Source organism: Somniosus microcephalus, chromosome 4 (genome assembly GCF_052327205.1).
Source record: "Somniosus microcephalus isolate GS21.2 chromosome 4, FLI_Smic_1.0, whole genome shotgun sequence".
Taxonomy (NCBI): Eukaryota; Metazoa; Chordata; class Chondrichthyes; order Squaliformes; family Somniosidae; genus Somniosus; species Somniosus microcephalus.
The window spans coordinates 68,582,652-68,606,908 of record NC_140990.1 but is presented as its reverse complement, the minus strand read 5'-3'; the positions used below and the strand labels follow the sequence as shown (position 1 = coordinate 68,606,908).

At 47.5% G+C, this 24,257-nt stretch overlaps 1 protein-coding gene across 1 annotated transcript; it reads left to right on the top strand.

Annotated features, from left to right (window-relative positions):
* Positions 1-1,699: 1,699 nt before the first annotated feature.
* Positions 1,700-2,499, top strand: LOC147119134 (uncharacterized). Its single transcript, XM_085987059.1, has 2 exons — positions 1,700-2,027; positions 2,085-2,499. Exons 1-2 carry the CDS (start codon positions 1,714-1,716, stop codon positions 2,497-2,499), a joined length of 729 nt encoding a protein of 242 aa, XP_085843185.1. The 5' UTR covers positions 1,700-1,713.
* Positions 2,500-24,257: the final 21,758 nt, after the last annotated feature.

Here is a 24,257-nt window from a genome sequence, read left to right as displayed (position 1 = left end):
CGTAAAAAAGTTTTTCCTCATGTCGCCTTTGGTTCTTCTGCCAATCACCTTAAATCTGTGTCCTCTGGTTCTCGACCCTTCCGCCAATGGGAACAGTTTCTCTCTATCTACTCTGTCCAGACCCCTCATGATTTTGAACACCTCCATCAAATCTCCTCTCAACCTTCTTTGCTCTAAGGAGAACAACCCCAGCTTCTCCAGTCTATCCATGTAACTGAAGTCCCTCATCCCTTATCCCTGGAACCATTCTCGTAAATCTTTTCTGCACCCTCTCTAAGGCCTTGACTTCCTTCCTAAAGTGCGATTCCATGGGCTTCAACTTTGCTGGCAAGCCTATTATGTGGCACTTGTCGAACAGCTTTTGGAAATCCATGTACACCACGTTAACCGCATTGCCCTCATCAACCCACTCTGTTACCTCATCAAAAACCTCAATCAGAATCAGAGCGGCCGGGCCTGGCAGACGTGCGACCAGGGCCCCGGCACCAGGAAACCCAGGGTGCAGCGCCTCCACCATCCGAGCCGCCGCTTCCCGGTTGTCCGACTCAGGACAAAGGACAGGAGCCAGGCTCCCAGAATGGCCCACGGCCCCGGGGAGCATGCGCACTCTCAGCGGGGAAATCAGCGCCTTGGATAGAGCAGTTTCTGGGGCATGGGGAATTGTGGGTGCTGCGGCCACCATTAGTCAGCAGCTGTGGGGAAGAATTTTATTGCAGGCTGATGGAAGATAGGTCCCTGACCGCCTGTGTAGGTCTTTTTGTTGCTTCAGTTTGAGTTGGAGTGGAGATGGAGGAGAAGCTGCTGGGTTTAACCCCCAGTACTTCTGAGCCTAGGAGGACCCAACAATTTCCAATGTGGGAGTGTCAAGGGAGGTGGATTCTGGGGGAGTTTAGATTGCTAAGCAGACACTGTCCCTACAATGTAAAAGATTATTGTTTTAGGACCAAGTATTTCTGTGAAGGCTTTTAATCCATTTTACATATACAGATTTTTAAAATTAATTCTTGGGATATGGGCATTGCTAACAATGCCAGCATATATTGCTAATTCCCAGTGTCCTGTTGAGAAGGTGGTGGTGGGCCTTCTTCTTGAACCAGTGCAGTCCGTGTGGTGAAGGTACTCCCACAATGCCAGGAGTTACCAGATTTTGACTCAGCAACGAACGGTGATATTTGTCCAAGTCAGGATGGTGAGTGACTTGGAGGGGAACTTGGTGGTGATTGTGTTCCCATCTACCTGCTTCCCTTGTCCTTCTACGAGCTGGAGGTCGCAGATTTGGGAGCTTTTGTCAAAGTTGTTGTCGAGTTGCAGATGTATAAAGTCTCTCTCCTTCGACCCCTCGCCATCCCACATTTCTCTCTCTCTCCTCCCATAGAGGCTAGAGTCTTGTGTCGGCCCAGACCAGGTGGCAGGTTCCCTTCCCTGAAGGACATCAGTGAACCAGTTGGGTTTTTACGACAATCCGGCAGCTTTCATGGTCACTTTTTTCTGGTGCCGACCCCACAAATGACCAGATTCATTGAGCTCAATTTCACAACCTGCCTTTGTGTTTTTGTGTGTTCTCTCTCACGCTCCCTTTTTCCTGTTTTAAATTCATTTTACAGGATATTAGAAAGGGAGGATTTGAAGATGGGAAACTCAAACAAAACATCACATCAAGATCTGACTGAGTCACTTGATTAATCGGGACCTGAATATCATCGGCCTTTGAACATGGAAGCAAAAAGCACCGTTCACAGCGAGGAGAAACCGTATGCCTGTTCTCTGTGTGGACGAGGATTCAGCCGATCATCTGGCCTGTCGAGACACAAGCGCAGTCACACTGGGGAGAAACCGTGTAAATGTGGAGACTGTGGGAAGGGATTCAGTTACCCGTTTGAGCTGGAAATTAATCGACGCAGTCACACCGGGGAGACACTGTTCACCTGCCCCGAGTGTGGGAAGGGATGCACTCATTCCTCTGCCCTGCTGAAGCACCGGCGAGTTCACACTGACAAGAGACCTTTTAAATGCCCGGACTGCGGGAAGTGCTACAAAAGTTCTGGGGAACTGACATGCCATCAACGTGTTCACACTGACGAGAGACCGTTCAGGTGCTCTCACTGTGGGACTGGGTTCAGGCGATCATCTGACCTCACTGTACACCAGTGCACTCACACTGGGGAGAGGCCGTTCACCTGCTGTGTGTGTGGGAAGGGATTCACTCAGTCATCCCAGCTTACTAAACACCAACTTGTTCACACTGATGAGAGACCTTTTAAATGTTCTGACTGCGAGAAGTGCTTTAAAAGCAAAAAGGATCTGCTGACACACCAGCGAGTTCACACTGGGGAGAGACCATTCACCTGCTCCATGTGTGGGAAGGGATTCGCCCATTCATCCCAACTACTGAAACACCAGCATGTTCACACTGGGGAGAGGCCGTTCACTTGCTCTGTGTGTGGGAAGAGATTCACTGATTCATCCAACCTGTTGAGACACCAGCGAATTTACAAGTGACTGCAGAGTTTGGATTCTGCTGTTATTGTTGCTGTTAATCACATCCAGGACTGAACCATGATCATTCTGACAGTTGGGGTTTGTTTCTGCTGATGTTAATAACCCCTATAACTGGGGTGGAATTTAATATTCTGGATAATATTCCGGAGACGTTAAACCAAGGCCCCGTCTGCGCACTTAGGTGGATGTAAAATATCCCATGGCACTATTTTGAAGAAGAGCAGGGGAGTTATCCCCGGTGTCCTGGCCAATATTTATCCTTCAATCAACATAACAAAAAAAACAAGATTACCTGGTCATTGCCACGTTGACTTTTGTAGGAGCTTGTTGTATACAAATTGGCTGCCACATTTCCTACATTACAACAGTGACTACAATTGAAAAGTACTTCATTGCCTGTAAAGTGCTTTGGGATGTCCTGCGGTCATGAAAGGCGCGATAGAAATACAAGTCTTTCTTTTATAGATGGCAGATAATTCAGTTTTGTTTTAAACACATTGTAGATTTTTGTCTTTTCCACCTGAGTGTTTAGCATCACCTGGCTGGAGCTCAGAAAGGACAATCTGGGGGAGGATCGTACGGTGGGAACAGAACTTCAGCCTGGACACAGTCCTTCAGGGCCACACTTGTTGTGTCCGTGTATAATAAGACACAGACTGCAGCAGAAACAGTACAACAGGTGTTTACTCAACGTGGCTCCCAGTTGAACAGACTGTACAGATTACTACTCAGTGCTATATACAGGTGTGGTCACTGCCGGTACTACAGTATACATGAGCTGTAAAAAGTAGTTCCCCTCGTAAAGGTATATACATTACAATTCCTCCCCTTTTAGAGTAACAGTACCATAACACTCATTTAACAATTAAATATCAAACTAATAAAGATGGCTACAAAACAGAAATCAGGATGGGCGGGGCCCATGGGGGCATCACTCTGGCTGCCTGCCTCTCTCCCGTGGTCTTGTCCCTGCCCGGGTGGCCCTGGAGAGGGAGCAGGCGGTGTCCACCGGTTCACTTGATACCTTCCTCGACTGGTGGGCATGGAAGGTATCAAGAGGCGATAATCGATCCTCACAATCACATTGTGATGTAATTATTAATGGTGTGTGTGTCACAAATACATTTTGTTCTATTTTGAATAGAAATACAAAAGCTTTACTAAACATGTTAAACTACTAGTTATTTAATCAGGGCTGCAGCTGCTGAAAGGTTGACTGTACTGAGGTTTGTGGCCAGAGCTGGCAGACGTGTTGTTCTGACGTCTGATGTCTCACACCTGAAGAGTCTGTTTATGTCGTGTTGTAATGACCTTTTTCTGTTGCCTGGTGTCAGGAATAGAAATCAAAGGGAGATGATGCCCCATTCTGTTAATCAACTCTTTGACACATTCCCATGCATTTCCTTTCTTAATTTTCAAAGATCATAACTCCATTAGTGACCAATGGATTGCCAGTCTGCCACTTTTTAGTGAGGTTTGAAAGGATTCGCTGTGAAGCTACACCTGCCCATCTGTCTGTGTGTCACTGTGTTTGGAATGTGTCAGACAACAGTCCGAATATCTCGCCTACATCCATTACAATTTTTGAAATGTTAGATTGTACTTGGAAGAAGTTGAGTTTGAATCTGACAATTCTGAAATTGGGAGCTGTTAATGATTTCTGTTTTTCACATAACTATATAGTGATGTGATCAGTCAAAGCAAATTAAAAGATGCTGCTATTTACTGAACACAACTGAATAATTCTACAAGGATGTTATCACAGTCTTCCTCAGTATTAACTACACCCCCCAATTTAGTGTCATCTGCAAATTTTGAAATTGTACTTCTGATTCCCAAGTCCAAATCATTCATGTAAATGGTGAACAACAGTGGTCCCAGCACCAATCCCCGTGGAACACCACCTCCCACCTCCCACCCATCTGAGTAAATACCTTTAACTCATCCTGTTACTATAACTGGACTTGACTCTGTAATGTCCGTGTGTAATTGAGACACGGACTGCAGAAGTTGGTTATAACAGGTGTTTACTGAATGGAGACAAAACTGGAACTACTATACAAAGTTTCTACACAGGCTTATATACAAGGGTGGTCACTTCTGGTACTGCAGTATACAGGGGCTGCAGAATATAGTTCCTTCTTCAAGGTACATACACTACAGACTCCATTACTGTGCCGAGGGGATTGCTGTACCAGATGGGAGGTGAATCATTTGGGGACTCTCGATTCTCCACCAATTCCCATTCCCCTTCTTTCTGGTGGATAATGGAGGTGCCACTGTGTGTAATGTGCAAGTCAGTGAGAATTGTCAGCGAGGATTAATCAGCACTTTCTAATTGGAGATGTTAAAAAGTGGAACCTTTCAGACACTGAATTGTAGATTTTGTACCAAAGATCAATTTAGGATTGAAGTAAAAGTTCATAATTTTGCTGTAAAATAATTCAGGGACTCTCATCAGAAATTAAGGGGAAAGATCAGATAGCGGTTCTTAAGTGAACACTACAGCCCCGACAACTCAATCAGCTATATATCCAGAATATTAAACTCCAGCCCAGTTATAGGGGTTATTCATATCAGCAGAAAAAATCCCAATTGTCAGAATGAACATGGTTCAGTCCTGGATATGATTAAGAGCAAAATCCAACCCCTGCAGTCATATGTGAACTCGCTGGTGTGTCAGCAAGTTGGAGGAACGATTATGTTGCGTCCGTGTATAATAAGACACAGACTGCGGAGAACGGTACAACAGGTGTTTACTCAACGTGGCTCACACTGCAACTGATCTGTACAGATTACTACTCAGTGCTATATACAGGTGTGGTCACTGCCGGTACTGCAGTATACATGAGCTGTAAAACATAGTTCCTCCTTAAAGGTATATACATTACAATTCCTCCCCTTTTAGATTAACAGTGCCATAACACTCCTTTAACAATTAAATATCAAACTAATTACAATTAACACTTTTAACATGCAACATTAGCTGAAAATAGTCTATTTATATATTCAGTCTTTGGGGAGGCTTCCTGATCCTTTCTGGATAGCGCCTTTCCCGAGTGTCTTGCTCTTGGTGCGGAGGCGATTCTGGCCCCCTGTCGTCGGTTGGTTCATCAGCTTCCGAAGCTACAGTTTCTGGGGTAGATGCGACCTGTACGTTGGGTTCATCACCAGGTACGTGTGGGCGAGGCATGGGGTTGACTTGTTCCTGTGACTCTAGGATCTGGTCAGCATGGCGTCTCACGATGCTCTCCCCAACGTCCACTGTGTACATTAGTGGGCCCTGCCGTGTGCATATCGTTCCTGGCTGCCATTTTTCTGTTCGGTAGTCGCGGGCCAAGACTGGTTGCCCTACATTGAAGCTCCTTGTTGGCTTCTCATGGATGTGCTGGAATTGCTTACTCTCAACATCTCTTCGTACGTTTGGTCTGAGCAAATCCAGGCGAGATCTTAATCTTCGGCTAAAGATCATGGCTGGGGCCTGGTTGGTGACTGCATGTGTCGCATTCCGGTAGGCGAACAGGAAATTGTCCACCTTGTGCTGCAGCGGAATGTTGTCATTGTACATGGCCTTTATTGCCTTCTTAAAGGTTTGTACGAACCTCTCAGCCAATCCATTTGTGGCTGGATGATACGGGGCGGATGTGTAATGCCTTACCCCATTCTTTTTCAAGAACCTCCGGAACTCTTCGGACACAAACTGCGGTCCGTTGTCGGAGCAAATCTGTTCTGGCAAGCCATTCCTGGCAAAAATGGTCCATAGGACTGCAATAGTTTTCTCCATGGTGGTGGAGGACATTTTGATGACCTCAGGTCATTTCGAGTGCGCATCCACGGCTATTAAAAACATTGAGTCCATGAATGGACCAGCAAAATCAATATGCACCCATTGCCATGGAGATGAGGGCCACTCCCATGGGTGTAGAGGGGCCTATGGTGGTGCATTTTGGACTTTCTGGCATCCTGAGCAGCTCTTGGTCAGGTCCTCGATTTGTTTATCGATTCCCGGCCACCACACATAAGCCCTGGCTAGGCTTTTCATTTTTACCCCTCCCAGATGACCCTCATGAAGCTCATTGAGCACTCTATCCCTTAACTTGGGTGGAATTACCACTCGGGATCCACACATCAAGGTCCCCCGGCACACTGACAGCTGTTCTCTCCTTGTCGAGAATGCTGGCAACAGTGAGTCGTCATGTGCTGGCCATCCCTTCACCGTCAAATCATATACCCGAGACAGTGTCGGGTCATTTTGGGTTTCCTTTTCGATACAAGCGTTAGTTACCGGTAAGTATTCAACTATAGTCGAATGGAATATTTCGACAGGATCCACTGCTGGTGCTTCCTCCGCAGTAGGCAGTGGCAGGCGTGATAGCCCATCAGCATTTCCATGCTGTTTCGTGCCCTTATATTCAATCTCATAGTGGTGCGCCCCTAGAAAAAGTGACCATCTTTGTAGTCGTTGCGCAGTCATCACCGGAACGCCCTTCTTCGGATTAAAAATGGAGACAAGAGGCTGGTGATCAGTCAGCAAGGTGAATTTCTGCCCGTGCAGATAGTGGTTGAACTTTTTCACTCCCCACACTAGGCTGAGGGCCTCCCTGTCAATTTGGGCGTAGTTACGCTCGGCTGAGGTTAGTGATCGTGATGCAAAGGCTATTGGCCTCTCTGAGCCGTCTGAGAATTTGTGCGAAAGCACTGCTCCAATGCCGTAGGGTGACGCATCACATGCCAACCGAATTGGTAATGCTGGGTTGTAATGGGCCAATACCTCTTTCGATGTGATTAGTGTTTTGCTCTTCTGGAAAGCTCGTCAACATTCGTCACTCCACTTCCATGGCACCCCAGTTTGCAGTAGGGTGTTCAGTGGGTGCAGTATTGTAGACAAATTTGGCAAGAACTTATGGTAGTGGTTTACCAGCCCGAGGAATGACCTCAGTTGTGACACATTTTCCGGTGCTGGAGCCTTGACTACTGCCTCAATCTTCTCTGGGGACTTATGTAACCCCTCTTTATCGATAACGTGGCCACAATACGAGATCTGTTTTCTAAAAAACTCGCATTTGGGGCGGTTAGCTCGGAGCCCATATTCCTGCAATCTAGTGAGCACCTGCTCCAGGTTGGCAAGGTGATCACTGTCATTTTCGCCCATGACCAGGATGTCATCCAAATAACACTGGGTCCCTGGGATCCCTTGCAGGACTTGTTCCATTGCCCTCTGCCAAATAGCCGGAGCTGATGCTACCCCGAATACCAGCCGGTTGTATTGGTAGAGACCTTTATGGGTGTTGATTGTGAGGTATTTTTTTGATGCTTCTTCTACCTCCATTTGCAGATACGCCTGGGCCAGATCAATCTTAGTGAAGCGTTTCCTTCCAGATAGCGAGGCGAAAATATCTTCAATCCGTGGAAGTGGATATTGTACGGTGTGAAGGACCGGGTTCACTGTTACCTTAAAGTCCCCACAGATGCGAACCTTCCTTGGTTCCCCAGGCGTGCTGCTCAATGACTTTTTCATCACAGGGACGATGGGTGTAGCCCACTCGCTCCAGTCTACCTTGGACAGTACACCTGAACGTTCCAGACTCTCCAGCTCTGCTTCGACGGCTGGGCGGATCGCATAAGGTACCGGTCCGGCCTTAAAAAATTTTGGGCTTGCGTTTTCTTCAATATTAATCGTCACTGTCATGCCTTTTAGTGTTCCGAGTCCTTGCTGGAACACTTCTTTCATGTCAGTTAGGATCTTTGACAGTCGCCCAGGTGTGACGTCGTCATCCTTTTTGTCAGCCACAGTCAGTGCCTGTATGGAATGCCAATCCAGTTGTATTTTCCGGATCCATTCACGTTCCAGTAATGGTGGTACTCCATCTGTCTAGTTTTGGTGTTTCCTTACCGTTATATATAACGGTCACCCTTATTTTTCCTTTGGGGTAGACTTTTTGCCCCGTGTACGTCTTCAAAATAATTTTTGTGTCTCTCAAGGGTATGTGTGAGAATAGCCGCTCGTAGTCCCATCGGTTTATGACTGTTAGGGCTGATCCTGTGTCCAATTCCATCTTTACCTGGACTCCTGCTATCTTGAGAGTGACCCAAATGGTTCGGTGATCCTCCGGTGTGATCACATTATGTAGTTTCAGACAACTCAGTTCCCGGCTTTCGGAGTCGTTATCACTCTTTTGTTCGTCTGAACTATTCTCCGTCATCTTATGTACCTTCTTGTACTTTCCTTTGGTAGGTTTCTTATTGCTGGTTTTCTTTCCCGACCTGCAGACTCGTGCTATGTGTCCTGCTTTTCCACACTGTCTGCACACTTTGTCTTTGAACCAGCAATCATTCTGGTCATGTGTTGTTCTGCCGCAGCGATAGCACTTCTCTGTTCCATATGACATTTCGTTTGTGCCATATTCTTGCGGTCTCTGTTGTATCTCTGCAGCGCCCCGTGCTGCTGCTTCATATGATACCGCAATGCTGAAAGCCTTTTCCAACGTAAGGTCCTTTTCAGATAAAAGCCGTTTCTGGGTTCCTTCACTTTGAAGCCCACACACAAACTTGTCCCTTAAGGTATCTGCCAGTCCCGCTCCAAACTGGCAGTGTTTCGATAGTTTGCGCAGTTCTGTTAAATAATCAGCATTGCTTTCATCCTTATACTGGTTCCGTTTGTGAAACTTGAATCTTTCTGCTATCAGCAGCGGTGTGGGGTTTAAATGTTCCTGTAGTATCGTTACTATGTCTTCAAAACTCTTTTCCATTGGCTTCGTTGGGGTTACTAGATTTCGTAATAACCCATACGTCTTTGCACCCATTAAATTTAACAATACCGACGCTTTCTTGTCATCTGACCTCATTTGCCTTGCAGTACACCTCTATTCGCTCGACATATGTAGTCCAATCTTCGACTTCATTGTCAAATGCGGTGATACTGCCACTCTTCGGCATTTTGGGTGTGGTTTAAAATGGCATCTCCCAATGGCTTAAAATGGCGTCTCCCGCGCTTTCCTTCCTCCCCCGCTGCTGCCAACGCCGCACTCAGCGGTCCTCATGGCAATGGCGGTGCCTCGCGGGTTTCTGCGCGTCTTTCTCTCCCTCTCTCCGACACTGCTCGGCCCCTGAACACCGGCTGCGCCCTGTGCGCTCTGCCCTCTCTCTCTCTCCCCCGTCGACGCTGCTCGGCCCTTTGCTGTGCCGCTCGGTCGGGCTCTAACCCGCCGCTGTCCGGGAAGGGTCTGCGCACTACCTGTTGCCAGCCCGTTTCGCTGGACCACCTCGACTGGAAAGCCAAGCCTGGCTCTCGACAGCCTCCCCCGCAATTCTCGAGTCTCTGCTGGATGACTGGGCGGTTGCCCGTGGTCGACGCCCGAGTCTCTGGCCTTGACCTCCAATCCACTGATCTCCAGGAACGAATCCTCGGGAGGTGATGCAGAGTTGCAGGTAGGTTCGAACTTGCCTCGTCGTCAATGTTGTGCCTGGGTATAATAAGATACAGACTGCAGCAGAAACGGTACAACAGGTGTTTACTCAACGTGGCTCAGTTGAACTGATTGTACAGATTACTACTCAGTGCTATATACAGGTGTGGTCACTGCCGGTACTACAGTATACATGAGCTGTAAAAAGTAGTTCCCCCCCTTAAAGGTATATACATTACAACACTGAGAGGGGCAAATGGCACTTTGGTCTTTCTCGTCTCTCTTCACTGACAGCAAAGTCCCCGTATGGGTTAATCTCGAGGCGTGTGAGTAACATGTCCCAGCCGCTCTCTTCCAAGGTTCAGAGCTCCTAGGCACGGAACAGAAGGCTCTTTTACAACTGTGTTTAGAGTCAGGAAGAACAACGGTGAATGCTGGAAACGTGCTGTCAAATCAGAGATTGATGTCAAACTGAGATCTGCTCCCGACTGAAAGGGAGCCTGTTAACTGCTGGTACAATTATACAACAGACATTTGATCTCCAGATAAAGAAGGACCTGCAGCGTGTTTCCAGGAATTCCCTGTTTTATGGATGTGTGTGTTAGACACCAGGATAACTAAAAATACATGACCTGAAACATCCACGGGGTACAATCCCGATAGTTACTCTGGGATCACTCCCGCTGTGGAACTCCGCTACTGACCCTGCTGAAGGTTGTAGGCTCAGGGAGTGGGGCCTCCAGGAGTGGACGGTAAGAAAGCTGGGTTTTATTAGAAGATCAGATTTAACATGAAGTAAAGTCATAAAAGTAAAGTCTTGCTTTGTTTTATATACATGTATGTTTAATATTAGTGGACTTTGTATTAAAGACCCGTGTCTAGTGAACTATTAGCTTGTTATCACCTCAGACAGAACAGGCTCTAATTATCCCTTTTAAGCTGAAACAGACCTCGTGTGAACAGAACCAGCAGAGCTGAGAGCTCTGCCTGTGTGGACTGAGCTGAACCGTGAAGGCCATTTGTTTCTTGAAATGTCCCAGTAAAAGCAAACTCTGACATTGTTCTGACTCGCAGATTCCTCGTAGCTCCAATGAACAGGAAGCGGTTACTCGATGAACCCTAAACAGCCATCCAATGGAATGCTTTGTTTGATAAATGTCTTTCAGCTCAATGGTTTGATTGGCCGAGGTAACCAGGGTCACATCGGCTGTACCTGATTGGGCTTTAAATACAGGAACAGTTTGCAGCTCAGGTCAGAGAGCACCCCGGGAAGAAGAAAGCTGATGGCTACAGCCAAGGTGGAACATCCTTCGGGCTGTCCCTGGAGAGGGAGCACGCGGTGTCCGCCGGGACGCTGGAGGCCTTCCGTGACCAGTGGGCACCGGAGGGACTGGAGTCAATTGTCAACATCAGCAACAGTATTCGGATCTGATTTAATTATAATTTGGAGTTGATTGTTTGTGCCCGTTTAAAAAGGGGGCCCTCTTGGTAATGTGACATCGATTGAAGACAATGTCATTCTAATTGGCATTTTAAAAGAGTCGAACATCCTTTCGTGCCTCCCAGGCTTGGCAATTATCAAAGCCTGAGTTCATGGATACAGCTTGTTAGATTATGAGTCTTACTATATAAATGTAATATTGTAAGAATGTTACAAGAAGTATTCCTTTGTAGAATCTCCCATGTAAATATTTTGCACTCATTTAGTATAGGAGTTGTATTACTGTAGAATCTACATATTAAAAATAAAGCCTGTGCTCAGGGGAATTAAGGTGTGTGGAGTGTTTCATTGGAGATCTCGAACTCAACTAGGAATAGCGTAAAAGCTCATCAGGATTGTAAACAACTTCAGTCTGACATACACTGGAGATTGGTGTCAGTGACTGTGGAGTTGGTTTATATCAGACAGGAGGAGATTGGCGTCAGTGACTGGGGTTGGTTTATATCAGACAGGAGGAGATTGGTGTCAGTGACTGTGGGTTGGTTTATATCAGACAGGAGGAGATTGGTGTCAGTGACTGGGGTTGGTTTATATCAGACAGGAGGAGATTGGTGTCAGTGACTGTGGGGTTGTTTATATCAGACAGGAGGAGATAGGTGTCAGTGACTGTGGGGTTGGTTTATATCAGACAGGAGGAGATTGGTGTCAGTGACTGTGGGGCTGGTTTACATCAGACAGGAGGAGATTGGTGTCAGTGTCTGTGGGGGTTGTTTATGTCAGACAGGAGGAGATTGGTGTCAGTGACTGTGGGGTTGGTTTATATCAGACGGGAGGAGATTAGTGTCAGTGACTGGGGTTGGTTTATATCAGACAGGAGGAGATTGGTGTCAGTGACTGTGGGGTTGGTTTATATCAGACAGGAGGAGATTGGTGTCAGTGACTGGGGGGTTGGTTTATATCAGGCAGGAGGCGATTGGTGTCAGTGACTGTGGGGTTGGTTTATATCAGACAGGAGATTGGTGTCAGTGACGGGTTGGTTTATGTCAGACAGGAGGAGATTGGTGTCAGTGACTGGGTTTGGTTTATATCAGACAGGAGGAGATTGGTGTCAGTGTCTGTGGGGGTTGTTTATGTCAGACAGGAGGAGATTGGTGTCAGTGACTGTGGGGTTGGTTTATATCAGACAGGAGGAGATTGGTGACAGTGACTGTGGGGTTGGTTTATATCAGACAAGAGGAGATTGGTGTCAGTGACTGTGGGGTTGGTTTATATCAGACAGGAGGAGATTGGTGTCAGTGACTGGGGTTGGTTTATATCAGACAGGAGGAGATTGGTGTCAGTGACTGTGGGGTTGGTTTATATCAGACAGGAGGAGATTGGTGTCAGTGACTGGGGTTGGTTTATATCAGACAGGAGGAGATTGGTGTCAGTGACTGTGGGGTTGGTTTATATCAGACGGGAGGAGATTGGTGTCAGTGACTGTGGGGTTGGTTTATATCAGACAGGAGGAGATTGGTGTCAGTGACTGTGGGGTTGGTTTATATCAGACAGGAGGAGATTGGTGTCAGTGACGGGTTGGTTTATATCAGACAGGAGGAGATTGGTGTAAGTGACTGGGTTTGGTTTATATCAGACAGGAGGAGATTGGTGTCAGTGACTGTGGGGCTGGTTTATATCAGACAGGAGAAGATTGGTGTCAGTGACTGTGGGGTTGGTTTATATCAGACAGGAGGAGATTGGTGTCAGTGACTGTGGGGTTGGTTTATATCAGACAGGAGGAGATTGGTGTCAGTGACTGTGGGGTTGGTTTATATCAGACAGGAGGAGATTGGTGTCAGTGACTGTGGGGCTGGTTTACATCAGACAGGAGGAGATTGGTGTCAGTGTCTGTGGGGGTTGTTTATGTCAGACAGGAGGAGATTGGTGTCAGTGACTGTGGGGTTGGTTTATATCAGACAGGAGGAGATTGGTGACAGTGACTGTGGGGTTGGTTTATATCAGACAAGAGGAGATTGGTGTCAGTGACTGGGGTTGGTTTATATCAGACAGGAGGAGATTGGTCTCAGTGACTGTGGGGTTGGTTTATAACAGACAGGAGGAGATTGGTGTCAGTGACTGTGGGGTTGGTTTATATCAGACAGGAGGAGATTGGTGTCAGTGACTGTGGGGTTGGTTTATATCAGACGGGAGGAGATTGGTGTCAGTGACTGGGGGGTTGGTTTATATCAGACAGGAGGAGATTGGTGTCGGTGACTGTGGGGTTGGTTTATATCAGACAGGAGGAGATTGGTGTCAGTGACGGGTTGGTTTATATCAGACAGGAGGAGATTGGTGTCAGTGACTGGGTTTGGTTTATATCAGACAGGAGGAGATTGGTGTCAGTGACTGTGGGGCTGGTTTATATCAGACAGGAGGAGATTGGTGTCAGTGACTGTGGGGCTGGTTTATATCAGACAGGAGGAGATTGGTGTCAGTGACTGGGGTTGGTTTATATCAGACAGGAGGAGATTGGTGTCAGTGACTGGGGTTGGTTTATAACAGACAGGAGATTGGTGTCAGTGACTGTGGGGTTGGTTTATATCAGACAGGAGGAGATTGGTGTCAGTGACTGTGGGGTTGGTTTATATCAGACAGGAGGAGATTGGTGTCAGTGACTGTGGGTTTGGTTTATATCAGACAGGAGGAGATTGGTGTCAGTGACTGTGGGGTTGGTTTATATCAGACAGGAGGAGATTGGTGTCAGTGACTGTGGGATTGGTTTATATCAGACAGGAGGAGATTGGTGTCAGTGACTCCAGTGGGCTGGTTTATATCAGTTGGCAGGAGATTGGTGTCAGTGACTGTGGGGCTGGTTTATATCAGACAGGAGGAGATTGGTGTTAGTGACTGTGGGGTTGGTTTATATCAGACGGGAGGAGATTGGTGTCAGTGACTGTGGGGTTGGTTTATATCAGACAGGAGGAGATTGGGGTCAGTGACTGGGGTTGGTTTATATCAGTTGGGAGGAGATTGGTGTCTGTGACTGTGGGGTTGCTTTATATCAGACACGACGAGATTGGTGTCAGTGACTGTGGGGCTGGTTTATATCAGACAGGAGGAGATTGGTGTCAGTGACTGTGACCCCATTCTTCTCCTGTCTGATATAAACCAACCCTAGTCACTGACACCAATCTCCTTTTGTCTGATAGAAACCAACCCCACAGGCCCAGAAAGATTAAACTCAGCTCATTACTTTGACTGGACTTGTCTCCATTCCCGTGCCGAGGGGATTGCTATACCAGACGGGAGGGGCAACACTTGGGGACTCTCAATTCTCCACCAATTCCCATTCCCCTTCTTTCTGGTGGATAATGGAGGTGCCACTGTGTGTAATGTGTAAGTCAGCAAGAATTGTCAGCGAGGATTAATCAGCACTTTCTAATTGGAAATGTTAAACAGTGGAACCTTTCAGACACTGAATTATACCAAAGATTAATATAGGATTCAAGTAAAATGTATAGTTTTATTGTTAACTAATTTCTGATGAGAGTGCCTGAATTAAGGGGAAAAATCACAGACAGCAGTTCTTAAAGGAACACTGCAGCCTCGAGAACACAATCAACTATATCTCCAGCATATTAAACTACAGCCAGTTATAGGGGTTATTAACATCAGCAGAAATAAAACCCAACTGTCAGAATGAACAAGGTTCAGTCCTGGATGTGCTTAACAGCAGAATCCAACCCCTGCAGTCACTTGTGAACTCGCTGGTGTTTCAGCAGGTTGGATGACTGAGAGAATCCGTTTCCACACACGGAGCAGGTGAACGCCCTTTCCACACACGGAGCAGGTGAACGGCCTCTCCCCAGTGTGAACGCGCTGGTTTGTCAGCAGGTGGGATGACCGAGAGAATCCCTTCCCACACACGGAGCAGGTGAACGGTCTCTCCCCAGTGTGGACTCGCTGGTGTGCAATGAGGTTGGATGGACATGTGAAATCCCGAGCTTATAACTGAGACCTTCCCTGGATACCAAGGCTGGGAGAGGCACTCTGGAAGGTATGGTGAGCTGGGACGTTTCCATGAGACTAACTGAAGGTGTGAGAACTGAAATAATCCAGAGTTAGAAAGGAGAAAAGGCCCCAAAATGGAACAGTCTGTAGCAGGACATCAATTAGTCTCCTTTTATCTTGGAGACATCAAATATCGATACACTGTGTTATTTGAAATATCAAAATATTAAACTCCAACCCAGTTATAGGAGTTATTAACATCAGCAGAAACTAACTCCAACTATCAGAATGAACATGGTTCAGTCCTGGCTGTGATTAACAGCAGCAGTAACAGCAGAATCCAACTTAGGCAGTAATGTGTGAACTCGCTGGTGTCTTAGCAGGTCGGATGACTGAGGGAAATCCTTCCCACACAGAGCAGGTGAACGGCCTCACCCCAGTGTGAACTCGCTGGTGTTTCAGCAGGTTGGATGACTGAGCGAATCCCTTCCCACACTCAGAGCAGGTGAATGGTCTCTCCCCAGTGTGAACTCGCTGGTGTTTCAGCAGGTGGGATGACTGAGTGAACCCCTTCCCACACTCAGAGCAGGTGAACGGCCTCTCCCCAGTGTGAACTCGCTGGTGTGTCAGCAGTGTGGCTGACCGAGTGAATCTCTTCCCACACTTAGAGCAGGTGAACGGCCTCTCACCAGTGTGAACTCGCTGGTGTTTCAACAGGTGGGATGAACAAGTGAATTCCTTCCCACACACTGAGCAGGTGAACGGTTTCTCTCCAGTGTGAACTCGCTGGTGAGTTACAAGGAGGGATGACCGAGTGAATCCCTTCCCACACACGGAGCAGGTGAACGGCCTCTCCCCTGTGTGAACTCGCTGGTGTGTCAGCAGGTTGGATGAACAAGTGAATTCCTTCCCACACACTGAGCAGCTGAACGGTTTCTCTCCAGTGTGAACTCGCTGGTGAGTTACAAGGAGGGACGACCGAGTGAATCCCATCTCACACGTGGAGCAGGTGAATGGCCTCTCCCCAGTGTGAACTCGCTGGTGTCTCAGCAGGTCGGATGACTGAGTGAATCCCTTGCCACACACAGAACAGGTAAACGGCCTCTCCCCAGTGTGACTGCGCCGATGGATTTCCAGCTGTGATGGGGAAATGAATCCCTTCCCACAGTCCCCACATTTCCACGGTTTCTCCATGGTGCGGGTGTCTTTGTGTCTCTCCAGGTTGGACGATCAGTTGAAGCCTCGTCCACACACAGAACACATGTACGGTTTCTCTCCGCTGTGAACAGTGCAATGTTTTTTCAGGCTGTGTAACTGGTTAAAGCTCTTTTCACAGTCAGTGCACTGGAACACTCTCACTCGGGTGTGTGTGTCTCGGTGCTTTTCCAGTCACACTGATGTTTGAAATCTTTTCCCACAGACAGAACAGACAAACATTTCTCCTTCCACATTCAAAGGCCGATGATATTCAGGTCCTGATGAATGAAGTGACTGTCAGATCTTGACGTGATGTTTGGTTTGAGTTTCCCGTCTATAAATCCTCCCCTTCTAATACCCTGTAAAAGGAGTTTACAAAAGTCATCACTGTAAGTACAGGATAGAAATTCAGAACAGACAATTCTGGTTTCTATGGAACATTCTTTCCTCTCTTGTTCCCCCAAAGCTGTAAATCCCCGTCCCACACACTCTCCCTCCTCCCTGTGCTGAAATCCAAACCCATCGCACCATCTCCAACATTTCTTTCCTCCACTCCCAGTTTTCCCCTCCCTCTACTCTGGTTGGGTTCAGTTCTCCATCCGCTGTGTGCAGAGTGAGAATAAAATCAATGAGTCAATGATTGTCTCTCCTGGTCACTGGGACCCTGAAGCCCCGCCCACTCTCTGTTCCTGCATAAGATCGCTGCGCATGCGCCGTGACCCCGCCCAGTCCAAGATGGCGGCCAGTGACCCCGCTGACCCGGGTTGCCGGGCCTGTCACCGCAGGGCTAACACGGGGCCTGTGGGCTCTAATTCGGGGCCTGAGGCCTGCCCCGGGTGTTTATGAAGCTTCCCAGCCCAGCCGCGGGTCCAATTCCTCCCCAAGCCCACAATCTCCTACCGCCTTCCCGAACCGTCTCTTCCGCTTCATTCCGTCCCCATCACTCGCACTGCGCATGCTCAGAACACTGCCCCGTGCTGCACCTGCGCACTGGGCTCCTGTGGTCATTGTTGGGCACTTTCTGCCGTGCGTGGGATGCCGGGTAAAAGCCCCCATTGGTGAACGGACAATTATGGTTTGACATCACAATCCAAATAGGGGCCAGAGGGGCAATACACAAAATAAATAAATAAATTATACAGAAATCCGAGTGCCCGGGTCCTCCTTCATGATGCAAAGTCTGCTAGCCGCCAAATTTTCTTTTGCACCCCAGGCCCCGCCCATGCTGTTTTAATCGCTAAATCTTTTCCAACTATGTTTTCTAACTCGTGTTCAGGACTGTAATTCTGAGGGAAACATACGAGGCCTCGTTGTTTGCGTGTCTTGCTCGTGAGGCTGTAAAAGGGTTTAATAATTTGGCAACAAGTTTCTTATAAAGGTGGAAGGAGGTGAAAAACGCCACCAGCGTTGCCTCAAAACACAAAGACAGAGAAGTTCACTTCATCAGCGCCCTGGCACAGGACTCAATATCCACCCCCTCCACCATTGGTGTACTGTGTCCACAGTAAGTACGATCTACAGGGTGACCAAGGTCAGGCCATGTGGAGTCAAGGTCCAGGTAGCAGAATGGGTGGAAAGATGGCTCCAAAACAGAAATTAGAGGGTGGAAGTTAAGGGGAGTTTCTTGGACTGGCAGAAAGTGAGAACTGGTGTCCCACACGGATCCGTGCTGGGACCACTGGTGTTCACTATCATTTGGACTCAGAAACTGGAGGCATGTTGTTGGAATTGACAGATTACACCAAGTGTCTTCACACTGTGCAAACGATCCATTGTGCTGAGTGCGATAGAATTTGAACAGACCTAGCAGCTCAAAACTGGGTACCCATAAGGTGCTGTGGGCCATCAGCAGCATTCATCCATCCATAGGGGAGGGCCCCACAGGCACGAGCATTAATCTTCCACTTGGGAGGGCCCATCGGCCCAAGCATTCTATTCAAGAAAGGAGGGAGAGCGAAAACAGGGAACTACAGGCCAGTGAGCCTGACACCAGTCGTCGGGAAAATGCTGGAATCCATTACTGAGGAAGTGGTAACAGGGCACTGGTTTTATGAAAGGGAAATCGTGTTCAACAAATTTATTAGATTTTTTAAAGATGTAACTGGCAGGGTAGATAAAGGCGAACCAGTGGATGTAGTATATTTGGATTTGCAAAAGGCATCGATAAGGTGCCACATAAAAGGTTGCTAAACAAGTTACGGGCTCATGGGATTGAGGGTAATGTATTAGCATGGAGAGAGGATTGGTTGACTGACAGAAAACAGAGAGTAGGAATAAACAGGTCAATTTCCGATTGGCAGGCTGTAACTCGTGGGGTGCACAAGGATGCTTGGGCCTCAGCTATTTACAATCTATATCAATGATTAGATGAAGGGACCGAGTGCAATGTATTCAGGTTTGCTGACAATGCAAAGCTAGGTGGGAACGTAAGCTGAGAGGAGGACACAAGCAGCCTGCAAAGGGATGTAGACAGGTTAGGTGAGGGGGCAATAAGATGGCAGATGGAGTATAATGTGGAGAACTGTGAGGTTATTCACTTTGATAGGAAAAATAGGAAAATAGAATTTGTTTAAATATTGAGGAACTATTAAATGTTGGTGTTCAGAGAGATTTAGGTGTCCTCGTACAGGAGACACAGAATGTTAGCATGCAGGTATAGCAAACAATTAGGAAGGCAAATGGCATGTTGGTCTTTACTGCAAGGGGGTTGGAGTGCAAGAGTAAGGAAGTCTTACTAAAATTGTACAGGGCCTTGGTGAGACCACACCTGGAGTACTGTGCACAGTTTTGGTCTCCTTCTCTGAGGAAGGTCATACTTGCCTTAGAGGCGGTGCAACAAAGGTTCACTGGATTGATCCCTGGGACGAGAGATTGAGTGGATTGTGCCTATACTCTCTGGCATTTAGAAGAATGAGAGGTGATCTCATTGCCTAAACCTCGCCATCTCTCTACCTCTCTTTCCTCCTTTAAGATGCTCCTTAAAACCTACCTCTTTGACCAAGCTTTTGGTCACCTGCCCTAATTTATTCTTATGTGGCTCGGTGTCAAATATTTTGTCTTAAAATACTCCTGTGCAGTGCCTTGAACATTTTACTATGTTAAATGCACTATATAAATACAGGCACTTTACAACCTTCCGGACTCAACATCGTGTTCAACAATTTCAGACCATAACCTCTGTCCCTATCTTATTTCTCATTATTTTTTTCCACTCTCACAAGGCAGTTGTTGATCATCCTGCCATTGCCATTTACACTTCATCTAGAGTCATCTTTTGTTTCTTAACTTGTCCCATTACCATCTCCTTTTGCCTTGCACCATCCTCCCTTTTGTCTCTTAATCTCTCCTGCCGTCCATCCTATCACAGACCTTCCCTTTTGTTCTTTCCTCCCCTCCCCCTTTCCCTGTCCCTACACTTGCTAAAAAACCTGTTGCATCTCCAACTTTTTCCAGTTCTGATGAAGGGTCATCGACCTGAACCGTTAACTCTGTTTCTCTCTCCACAGACGCTGCCTTACCTGCTGAGTATTTCCAGCATTTTGTTTTTATTTCAAATTTCCAGCATCCGCAGTATTTTGCTTCTGACACTAGTCCCCGCAGCACAGATCGCTGCGGGACACCACTTCTCACTTTCTGCCACACCGAGAAATGTTCTTAAACTTCAACCTCTGATTTCTGTTTTGTAGCCATCTTTCCAACCATTCTGCTACCCAGCCCTTGACTCCACACAGCCTGACCTTGCTCATCTTGTAAACCGTACATACTGCAGACACACGGCACCAGTGGTGGAAGGGTTGGATATTGAGACCTGTGGTAGGGGCGCTGATGAAGTGGATTTCTCTGTCCCGTGTGCTTAGAGGCATTACCAGTAGTATTTTTAAATACTTTCCATCTTTTAAAAACTCTTGTTGCCAGTTTATTTAACCAGTTAACAGCCTCTCAGATAGGACACACAAAAATGAAGCCTCTAGAGTTTCCCTTGAACAACAGGCATGAATTTGAGTTGAAAACACAGGTAGAAAACATTTAGCAACTAAACCAGGCTGCGAGGAGTGGGCCAGAGAAAGATGTTGATAATGGAAAAGTGGCGCCCAGTCAGGTTTCTGTATAATTTCTTGACTGATTTAGTTTATTGCCTCTTCGCCCACAAGCTCGATGGGATGACAAGAATATGATTTCTGTCACCAATTGGGCTTTCAATGGCGGGGTGTTTACCCAGAATCCACCGTGAGGCAGAATGCAGAGTGGCAAGCAGTGACTAGTGGGGTACCGCAGGATCGGTCCTTGGACCCCAGCGATTCACAATATATATTAATGATCTAGACAAGGGAACTGGATGTAATATCTCCAAATTTGCAGATGACACAAAGCTGGGTGGGCGTGTGTGCTGTGAGGAGGATTCCGTGAAACTACAGGATGATTTGGACAGGTTGGGTGATTGGGCAGAAGCATGGCAGATGCAATATAACGTGGATAAATGCGAGGTTATCCACTTTGGTGTCAAAAACAGGAAGGCAGATTATTATCTGAACGGCAATAGATTGGGAGAAGGGGAAGTGCAATGAGACCTGGGTGTTCTTGTGCACCAGTCGCTGAAGGTAAGCATGCAGGTGCAGCAGGCGGTATGTTGGCCTTCATAGCGAGAGGGTTTGAGTACAAGAACAAGGATGTCTTGCTGCAGTTGTACAGGGCCTTGGTGAGACCACATCTTGAGTATTGTGTGCAGTTTTGGTCGCCTTATCTGAGGAAGGATATTCTTGCCATGGAAGGAGTTCAGCGAAGATTCACCAGGCTGATACCTGGGATGGCAGGAATGACGTATGAGGAGAGATTGGGTCGATTGGGCTTGTACGCGCTGGAGTTTAGAAGAATGAGAGGTGATCTCATTGAAACTTATAAAACTCTGGCAGGACTGGACAGACTAGATGCAGGGAGGATGTTCCCGATGGTCGGGGAATCCAGAACCAGGGGTCACAGTCTAAGGATAAGGGGTAAGCCATTTAGGACAGAAATGAGGAGGAATTTCTTCACCCAGAGAGTGGTGAACCTGTGGAATTCTCTACTACAGAAGGCAGTAGAGGCCAATTCATTAAATATATTCAAGAAGGAGTTAGATAAATTTCTTAAGGCTAAAGGGATCAAGGGGTATGGAGAGAAGGCAGGGACAGGGTACTGAGTTTGGATGATCAGCCATGATCGCATTGAATGGCGGAGCAGGCTCGAGGGGCCGAGTGGCCTACTCCTGCTCCTATCTTCTATGTTTCTATGTGCCCTATCAATGACTACAGGAGTGCAGTGCGCATGTGCAGGTCCGGGCTATGCTCTGAGCATGCACAGTGCGAGTGTTCATGATGGTTTGAAGCGGAAGAGACTGTTCCAGGAGGCGGTAGGAGATTGTGGGCTCGGGGAGGAATTGGACCCGCGGGTGGGCTGGGAAGCTTCAAAAACACCCGGTGTAGGCCTCAGGCCCCGAATAAGAGCCCACAGGCCCAGTGTTTGCCCCGCGGTAACAGGCCCGGCTACCCGGGTCAGCGGGGTCACTGGCCGCCATCTTGGACAGGCCGGGATCACGGCGCATGCGCGGCCATCTTGGCCAGGAACAGAGAGCGGGCAGGGCTTCACGGTCCCAGTGACCAGGAGAGACAATCATTGACTCATTGATTTTATTCTCACTCTGCACACAGCGGGTGTCTCACCATTTTCATAAAAGATTTCAGACAGTGTGACTGGAAAAACACCGAGACACACACACCCGAGTGAGAGTGTTCCAGTGCACTGACTGTGGAAAGAGCTTTAACCAGTTACACAGCCTGAAAAAACATCGCACCATTCACAGCGGGGAGAAACTGTACACGTGTTCTGTGTGTGGACGAGGCTTCAACCGATCGTCCAACCTGGAGAGACACAAGGACACCCGCACCATGGAGAAACCGTGGAAATGTGAGGGCTGTGGGAAGGGATTCAATTACCGATCCCAACTGGAAACTCATCAACGCAAACACACTGGGGAGAGGCCGTTCACCTGCTCCGTGTGTGGGAAGGGATTCACTCGGTCATCCAGCCTGCTGACACACCAGCAAGTTCACACTGGGGAGAGACCGTTCACCTGCTCCGTGAGGGAGGGGATTCACTCATTGTTCCACCCTGCAGAAACACAAACTTGTTCACTCTGATAGGAGACATTTTCAATGTTCTAAGTGTGAACTGAGCTTTAAAAGTTCAAGTGGTCTGCTGAGACACCAACGCACTCACGCCGAGGAGAGGCCGTTCACCTGCTCCGAGTGTGGGAAGGGATTCACTAATTCATCCAACCTGCTGACACATCAGCGAGTTCACTCTGATGAGAGACCTTTTAAATGCTCGGACTGTGGGAAGTGCTATAAAAGTTCCGGGGAACTCACATGTCAGCAACGTGTTCACACTGGGGAGAGGCCGTTCAGGTGCTCTCACTGTGGGACTGGGTTCAAGCAATCATCTGAACTCACTGTACACCAGCGCACCCACACTGGGGAGAGGCCGTTCACCTGCTCTGTGTGTGGGAAGGGATTCACTAATTCATCCCACCTCACTTCACACCAATTTGTTCACACCAATAAGAGACCTTTTCAATGTTCTGACTGTGACAAGAGCTTGAGGCACCAGCGAATTCACAAGTGACTGCAGGGGTTGGATTCTGCTGTTATTGCTGCTGTTAATCACATCCAGGACTGAACCATATTCATTCTGACAGTTGGGATTTGTTTCTGCTGACGTTAATAACCCCTGTAACTGGGCTGGAGTTTAATATTCTGGATATTTGTCAAATAAATCAGCTTTGTTTTAAACACCTTGTTGTGAATTTCTCGTCTCTCTTCACTGACAGCAAAGTCTCCGTGTGGGTTAATCTTGAGGCGTGTGAGAAATGTGTCCCAGCCGCTCTCTTCCATGGTTCAGAGCTCCTAGGCACGGAACAGAAGGCTCCTTTACAACTGTGTTAAGAGTCAGGAAGAACAACAGTGAATGCTGGAAACGTGCTGTCAAATCAGAGATTGGTGTCAAACTGCGATCTGTTCCTGACATAGTGAAACGGCAGGTTTAAGTTTCCAGTCTAAGAATGACTTTGGTAATTATTCCACGAAGATTTAACCTGTTTGTGTGACAGTCCTGAGTCTACCATTTTAAGGCAGGCATTAATCCATTTAAAATAAACCCATTCAAAATAAATTGGTTAAAGTCTGCATTAAAATAGCAGATGGAGGAGTTCACAGGAGCCTGTTAACTGCTGGTACAATTATACAACAGACATTTGATCTCCAGATAAAGAAGGACCTGCAGCGTGTTTCCAGGAATTCCCTGTTTTATTGATGTGTGTGTGTTAGACACCAGGATAACTAAAAATACACGACCCGGAACATCCACAGGGGTGCGATCCCGACAGTTACTCTGGGATCACTCCCGCTATGGAACTCCACCACTGACCCTGCTGAAGGTTGTAGGCTCAGGGAGTGGGCCTCCAGGAGTGGACGGTAGGAAAGCTGGGCTTCAGTATCCTGACAAATATATGGCGAGGAACCAGAGGAATCCTTACTGAGGAACCGTCTGGGGTTTTACCGGCCAGCGTAGGTCTAGGGGAGAATGATTCCTGACTCCCCGAACTGTCTTACATTGAAACCAGTTTGGATCAAAATGAATTCAGTTTACAGGAGAATGGGGACAAATGAGGTATTGAGTACAACAGTAGAGAA